The sequence below is a fragment of the Vombatus ursinus genome, unplaced genomic scaffold, assembly GCF_900497805.2.
Source record: "Vombatus ursinus unplaced genomic scaffold, bare-nosed wombat genome assembly UNPS02015255.1, whole genome shotgun sequence".
Classification (NCBI taxonomy): domain Eukaryota; kingdom Metazoa; phylum Chordata; class Mammalia; order Diprotodontia; family Vombatidae; genus Vombatus; species Vombatus ursinus.
In genome coordinates, this window is record NW_020955033.1 from 1231147 (window position 1) to 1239779 (window position 8633).

Here is an 8633-nt window from a genome sequence, read left to right on the forward strand (position 1 = left end):
GCTGGGCAGTGCTAAGTAATAAAAGAAAAGAATTATGGCTACGGCCAAGAAATCGTGTTGGTGTAAGGGAATATACGGCAATCTTTCTCAACTTTGTGATATCTCCTTAAATACCCAACTACACACCCAAGCTTCACATTTAAAGCAGGTACTAATCTGTGTCATTGAAATAATTAAGACTGTCCACCACGTGCTCCCTTGACCCCTTTATTCCTCACAACTTCCCAGAGTCATTACTCATTCCCCATGCCTCTGTTCACAGAAGAAAAGGATAAGAAGAGACATCCCTACTACTTGCTAAAGCTAATTCCTCTAACTGTGCCCTACATTCCAATCTCCACCGGCTCCTCCAGGACCGTGATCCAACAATCATTCCTGCTTATACAGGTTTAATCATGTCCTCTATGGGTTTTCACTCAATTTCATAAAATAAGTTTAAATCTCCCTCATCTTAAAAAAAAAAAGCACCAGAAACAAAACAAAACTTCCCTTGATCCGTCTGTTCCCCTCTAGCTATTACATCATCTTTTTCTCTTCGCTATTAAGTTTCTTGCAAAAGTAACCTGATCTCCATAGCCTCTAGTCCTCACCACTCACTCTCTTCTTTCTTACTCTTTTGTGTAGGATAGTGGGGAAAGAGGCTAGAGTCAGTAAGAACAGTTAAAAGGTTTTCAACTAGATTGTGTCTGTAGTAATTAAATGGAAGGGGTAGATTTGAGAAATATTGCTGAGAAAGAAACAGAACTGGGTAACAGATATGTAGGTGGCAAAGGAGAGAAGAGAGAGCCATGATTGGTTTGGGTCTCGTTAAAAGACAGTGAGGGTGTGTACAAAGAGGAAGGATAGAGGGAAAAGAAAATCACTGAATTATTCAATTCAACAAATATTTATTAAGCACCCATTATATACAGAGCATTGTACTAGGTAGTGGGGTAGGGGCTGGTGGTGAGAATATATGAATATAAATAAGACAGGTCCACAAAAGGTCTTCCATGTTATAAGGAGTGTCACAAAGAGTAAAATGCCAAAGTTAAATATTTTATACACCTAAATAGCATTTACTGTGTCTCTAATGTCTTCTAGTTTGTATGGTTTATATGGTTATTAAAAATTCAGTCATTCTGCCTTTGCAAGGACAGTATTCCACTTGGCATACCCTGATACCTCAATTGATCTGTGACCTCATTAGCACAACTCTCCCTTCCATCAGGGCATGTCACAATCCATCCTTGTTTTCTTAACTTGGGTGGTTATTGTTTATGTTCTCCCATAGATTATTCTCTCACAGGTCTTCTGCAGACAAGAAACTAAATGTTTGAGTATTCCTCCAAGTCTTTTTATGTTCTGTAGATACCAGTGCAGCACTTGGGCCATCTGACTGTTATCATTTCTTCCCACCACATGCTGGCCCACCTTTTCCATTCATAAATTTCCCCAGTGCTCTCTGTCTCTCTAGCTCTCTCTGCTTTTAATCTGTGTCTGTCTCTTTCTTTCCATCTCTCTATATGTATACATACATATCTTATGCCATTTCTTACTTGTGCCCACCATATGTATGTATACTCCTTTAGTAGGTTACGCCTCTTATTTTTGGAGATTATTATATTTCAAGATTTGCAACCATACAAATACCATTGGGAAAACATAAATATTAAAAATATGCATTTTTGCACTGATGGTTTGCTTTGGCTCATTCTGAGCATTGGGCAATTTCTCATCCTGCAATTCCTTCTGCTCTCTTCTTTCTACCCAATTTTGGGCCCCATTCAATTCAGTTAAACAAACATTTATTAAGTACCAGTATCAGGTAGTCAGGATACAATGACAAAAATGAAAAACTGACCCCAGAACTTCTATTCTACTGGAGGGATACAATGCTTACAGGTAAATAAGTGTAAGATAATTTGAGGCAGGAGAAAGTACTTAGAAATGGTGGTGGTGGTGATATAGTTGTGCAGGTCAGGGAAGTATGAGTTTAGCTATGAAGAAAGGTAATGTTTCTGAGAGGCCACAGTGAGAAAGAAGTACATGGGGAACAGCTCACTTGGGCAATGGCCAAGAGTTGGGATATGAAATACTGAATTCAGGGAAGTGCAAATATGCCTGTTTAGCTGGAAGGTCCAATGTGTAAAAAGGAATAATGCAAAATAAAAATGGAAAGGTAAGCTGGAGTTAGATTATGAAAAGCTTTAAATGACAAGCTGAGGAATTTGTATTTTATGTGTGTCTGTCCCAGATATGTATTGTGATGGATCAACTATTTACTGTGGCCATCCAACTGCCATAATATGAACAATAGGTATTTTTCATCCCTTATCTTTCACGTATGAATTTTTTTCCTTTTTTTGCTGAGGCAATAGGGGTTAAGTGACTTGCGCAGGGTCACACAGCTAATAAGTGTTGTGTCTGAGGCTCGATTTGAACTCAGGTCCTCCTGACTCCAAGGCCAGAGTTCTATTCACTGCACCACTAGCTGCCCCTCATGCATGGATTTTCCAGCAGATCTCCTTTGAGTATTCATGAATCTCTTTGAAGAAACCCTGTAATTTTCTGCTGCATAATACAATCAGTACAATATAAATCACAAACATCAGAACTGGGAGGGCCTTACCTTTAAGGAATTCCTCTTTTATTTGGACTCTACATTTGTTATATTTGATGAGCATACAGCTCCTTGTTTTATGCTTTGTTTTAAATTAGTAATCAGAAAATTGTTATCTGTTGTTCCATTTATCAAGGAGTATAATCTTAGCATATGTGAGGTTAGAAGAGAACTTTTAAGGTTACATAGTGTGCATTCCTGTGTATATCTTACTTGTACGTATATAGTTGCTCTCATATTGTCTCCCTCGTTAGAATGCGTGTTCCATGAGGGAAGGGACTGTTTTTGCCTTTCTTTGTATCCCCACTGGTGAGCACAGTGCCTGGCATATAGTAGGTGTTTGTTAACTGAGTGACAGACAGACTGTGTCTAATCAACAAATAATAAACACAAGGGGTATCTTGTATTCGCTGCATCTTTCAGTCATTTGTGTAATTGTAAAGATGTCGTTTATAGAGAATCACTTGCAAATGGCTTCCCTTCTTATATTTTTATCAAAAACACCTTTGAGAACATTCTCATGAAGAGATTCTAAAAATAAGAGAAATAGGCATAAGGGTTGGTAGTTATAGGTGCCTTGTTGGGGTTACATCATACTTTTTTTTCATTCTTTTGATGTTTTTCCTTCCCAGAAATATCATGCAAAATGATCCCAAATGCTTTAAGATTGTGTTTTCCACAGCATGGGTTACCTTTGTGGTAGCTGATCTGGTCAAGTCTTTCTTCTTGATCTTGTTTTTTAAGTCCTAATTTGATTTTTTTGTATAATTCATCAGGGGTTAGGATGTTAGGGTCCAAATGTTGTACTTCCTCAGACTGTATCTTGTGAAAAGACACATAGAATCACAAAATTTCAGAGCTAAAAGGGAATTCAATAGCCATCTGATTCAACCCATACCTCCAAATTCCCAGTTCAGCATCTGAGAAGTGGTTATTTGCTTCTGTCGTTGAGGATGAAAAAAAGTTATAAAAATATTGACAATTTTTTTCTTATTTTCTGATTATCTTCCTGCCAGTTTAATCTATTAATGCTTTTTTGGGAAGACACAAAAGATTATTGAATTATAAACAAAACTGGAAGGGACTTTAAAGACTATCAAATTCAACTCCCTCCCTCTTTCTTCCTTCCCCTTCCCCTCCCCCATTTTACAGGTGAGGAAATGGGCTGATATAGATTACATGGTTTATCCAGGATAACACAGCTAGTAAATATTTGAGGCAGGATTGGAATTCAGGTTTTCTTGTCTCTAAACCTCCTTTACCATGCCACCTAGCTTATTTGAAAGCAAGCCCTGGCCAGGGATTGAACTCTTAGGCCTTATACAGGCAAAGCAGTGATCTCCTACTGAACTGTCCTCCATGTCCTAGTTTAGCTTTGTGTCTTGTCAAGCTTTCTAAAGATTTGTTTTACATTCTACTGCCTTGAATTGTTTTATGGGAGTATTACTACTTATAATCTTCTGCCATCCTCCACTGTAGTGTCTTACAAATATTTGTATTCTAATAAGTAAATATCAATATATAATATCAATAAATATCCAATAGTGGATTAAATTACTGTTATATCTGTTGATGACATAAGGATAATATGAATTGAGATTCAGTGCTCTGTGATTTACTCAGCCCTTCATATATGCTTGGAATCCCATTATGAAGGGATATTGAGAGATAGGCTAGTATCAACTTTATAATCTGCCAGATCAACTTTTTGCTGTATAGAGTGGAGATGTGGTTTACATAAATTGGCTCCTAGGAATTCTGAATCTATAATAATGAGCAACATTATATTGTGTGCCTCAACAGAAATCCAGCCCACTTTCGAAGTAGAGCAATATTGGATAAGTAAATCTGCAATAAGAATCCTTAATTATGTTTGACACTTGAACTCATGTAATTTTGTTTAAAAATAAAGAGGGCCTAATATAACAAAAAGATATTTTAAAAGCTAATTATTTAGTCTTCACACAGGATTGAATAGGGACATGTAAATTTTATGTCATATTACTAAATTATAGATGTAATTATGGTATCTAAGGTCACTTCGAACTCTAAATCAATGTTTATAATCCTAAAATATGGCTATAGACACAAATTTTTTGTTTGTTTGTTTAGACCTGTGAATTCACCAGTACAGAGACTTCACAATGAGAAAACACCTTCTTTCTATCAATAACTGTGTTGTAACTTATAGTTTTAGAGAGTTGTCTGGGGCATGCAAGTACATAAGTGACTTGCTCAGGGTCACATAGCCAGTTATGTCAGAGGAGGGCCTTAGACTCAGGTTGTCCTAACTGAAGCTGACCCTCCATTCACTTTGTCATATTCTGAAAACATAAGCATATTGCACTATACAGCCCAGTGAGAACCTTGGTACCTGGAACCAGTGCTTTGAGACTATATTTAAAAATATGGCATTCTCTTCCACGATAATAGAAACTTCTTCCACGTTATTTCTTTCCACCTCCACTAAAAGTAATTACTATGGTTCCACTCAACTTTAATCCTGAAGTGAATAATGCTGCATTTAAAAGAAGGAAGCTTAGCTAATTCTTTTAACTCAGTTACTAAAACTTTCAATGTCAACATTTTGATTAAAAAATACTTTTAGGTTCTCCTGGTTTGTTTTTCAAATAAGTGCTAACATTTTATAAGAAAGAAATCAGACTGTGAAGTAGCATCTATTATGTTGATGTGCTACTGACATTTTAAAGAAAATGGCTTTTCTCCATTAGATGCATCATAAATATTAATGTTTTCCTATGAAGTGGTACATGGGAAAGACACAATAGGATAAGATTTTCTCAGATTTCCATTATTCTATAAGAACAATATGTTAGGAGTATTTCATTTATAAATGAATGCATTTCTATACTTCTGCTCAGCCTATCTTTTGGTTTGACATTCATTCAACTTTATTCTTTGATGTTTTGGAGTTATTGTAAGGGATTTGTGAATGCACTGTTAAGTAATGGCATATTTGATGAAATCGTATCTTTAGAACTATGACATTACGTATGTGAACTAATTGAAGAACATCACATCCTCTAGCCATTTTTAAATTTTGGATTCACTCATATTTCAAATTTGCCTCATACTACACACCACCAGAACATTCACACAGTAATTCTGGTTAGGTCAACTATACATACACACATACACATGTGTATACATATATAAACAGTATATACACACATGTATATATCTACACAATACACACATAGATATTTTTATATATATCTACACACATGTATTTCTGTTACGAAAAACAGTACATTTGACTTTTTTTGCTGAATATGCAGAACTTTTAATTAAACTGGCTGAACTGGCTACTTCTCTGTCATATAAAAACAGTCAAAACAAGTCTCAGTAGGAACATGTTGTCAGTGTGGGATATTGGAATGATTACTGGATTTGGAGCCTAGAGGATCTAGATTCCAATGTGTGGCCTTGGGAAAGTCACTTTATCTTTTTGGGTCTGTTTCCTCCTCTATAAAATGAGAGAGTTAGTCAGGGGTGGGGAACTTGCAGCCTTGAGACCACCTGTGGCCCTATAGGTTTTCAAGTGCAGTCTTTTGACTGAATCCAAATTTGTTCTGTGAAGTTTAGATTCAGTCAAAGGGCAGCACTTGAGGACTTAGAGGGCCACAGGTGGACTTGAGGCCACAGGTTCCCCACCCCAGGTATATCATCTCTAAGATTCTACAGGATAGTGCTATAAATTGGATCCTACTAAATTGAATGAGTTGAGGAATATTCAGTAATTATATGTAACTGCTTTGTATCTACTTAGTACTTAAAAGCTTGCAAAATTTTTATTAGCACAGCACTATATTCAGGATTTCAAAGTTCAATTTAATTTTCCTATAATTCTAGAATATAGTCTGCAATTTCTCCAGAACTTTAATGGTAACAAAATGATTCTGCTTAACTCTATCCAAAATTCCAACCAAGACTATAGATCTCTCTATCGATGACACAGTATCCATCAACATAAGGCCCTTTATTATAGATCTTGGGTGCTTTTCTATCCCCATTTTAAATAGTTCTGTTTTTTTTCTCTTTCTAGGCAATGGGGTTAAGTGAGTTGCACAGGGTCACACAGCTAGTAAATGTCAAGTGTCTGAAGTCAAATTTGAACTCAGGTCCTCCTGACTCCTGGGCCAGTTTTCTATCCATTGTGCCACCTAGCTGCCCCTATAGCTTACTTCTGAATTTATTTTAATGAGAGGGAAAAAAAGAGAAACACAGCCTTTGGCATTCTCTTTCCTCCATGAGGTCTTCTTTGCCACCTCCAGGCCACACTGATCTGTTTCTTTCCTTCCTGTCCTCACCCAGCACTTCATGTTTGTAACAAGATTTTGCATTTGATTGTATATGATCTCATATTGTTCTTCAATTGTTTCACATATACAAATTTTATCTCCTTACATGTCAGGGTAGAATGTAAGCCCCTTGATGGTAAGAATCTAATCTATTTTTTTTTGGTAACCTTCATCATACCTAGTACCAGTTAGGCATGTACCAGGTGTTTGTAAAGACTTATTCAATTAAATTAAGCCATATGAATTTGCTCTATTCTGGGGTGCTATAACCCAAGTGGTGTGAGTGAAGAAGCTGAAAAACATACCACGAGCAGCTACAACAACAGCACCAACAGAAGCAACAGGCATTAGATGCTCTATTCCCCACTTCGTGCTGGCCTGGAGTACAGTCTGTTGTCTCCTGGGGCACTGCCATCTGCCGTTTACGCATCTCCATCCGCTCTGATCCCATGGGCTACGAAAGTGATAATGAAAGTGGGAAGTTTAAAATAGAACAGTACTAGGAATGTACCTGTTTTGCTCATTGCATAGATGAAGTCCTTTGCTTGGGAGACAAAAGCTTGAGAGAGCCTAAGCAAATCTGAAATGACTTATTGCTGACAAGTGAACCACTTAGGTGATCTTGGAGTGGAAGAGAATAGATTGGCTGGCTTTTCACTTTCCCAGAATTGTAGGCTACTCGGAACCCCAAAGTGAGGAGAGAAGAACAGTAATAAGTGTCTATAAGGGTAGCTGTTAGGGGTTGTAACGCCAACTCTTTCCATACCAGCAGGTATAGAAGCTGAGGAAATCTCAGTGACCTAAACGAGTATTCTATAGCTGTCTTCGTGTCAGAGGAAATCACAACCTATGTCCCAAATGTAAACTGGACTTTGTTGAGTCATAATGATCTGGAAGGGGACTTAGAAGTCATAAAATCTAAATCCCTAATTATTATAATAAGTAAACTGAGACCCAATAATTAAATGACTTCCTTAAGGTCACATGGCTCTTTAGCTGCAGTGCCAAGTCTAGAATCCAAGGCTTCTGACCCCAGACTAGCACTCTTATCACCACAAGAATCCTGGTGCTGTGGAGAAAGTGAAAGAAGCTCAGTGAACTAAAATAAACTCTAAACTCGTCATATTGAATATAAACTTGGGATTGCCAAATAGATAAACAAATAGAAATTAGTTAATAATGGTGGGAGAGGTATCAAGCCTGGAAATCAAGCCTGAAGGGAACTCCTGGCACATAAATTCCTTGTACTAATGCAGATTGACAAACCATCTGTAACTTACAGTTCTAGAGATTTGCCTGAGGTGCTGAGTGACTTGCTTCTGATCACACAGATAATGTGTGTCAGAGGTGGGGCAGGAACCCAGGAGTTCCTGATTCTTGGGCCTGCTGCTATCATCTATATCATACTGTTTTGCAATGTTTCCATTTATCTAGATGCAATTAGCTTAAAGAATGGTTCATATTTATAACACTTTAACATAAATGATCATCAGTCTAGGGAAATACTACCTGTTTAAATCACCACCATTCCTCACAGAATACCTCCCTTCTTTCCCAATACACAATCTCCCCAGAAAGGTGATTATAAATTTACAGAACACTAAAGTTACCAACAATCTGTTAATGGCCAAATATGATGGCCTTTTTGCATTCTGCATCTAACTTATCTGTTGCATTTGACACTTTTAACAACTTCTCTCTCTCTCTCT

At 37.1% G+C, this 8633-nt stretch overlaps 1 protein-coding gene across 2 annotated transcripts in view; it reads right to left on the reverse strand.

The window, feature by feature from the left end:
- LOC114031904 (regulator of G-protein signaling 20-like) overlaps positions 1-8633 on the reverse strand; it is a 126395-nt gene that overhangs the window by 21784 nt on the left and 95978 nt on the right. For both annotated transcript variants that reach the window (XM_027847102.1, XM_027847103.1), the window contains one exon: positions 7230-7378. In XM_027847102.1, the coding sequence (XP_027702903.1) occupies positions 7230-7378 (149 nt within the window). The remainder of the gene's footprint in view (positions 1-7229; positions 7379-8633) is intronic.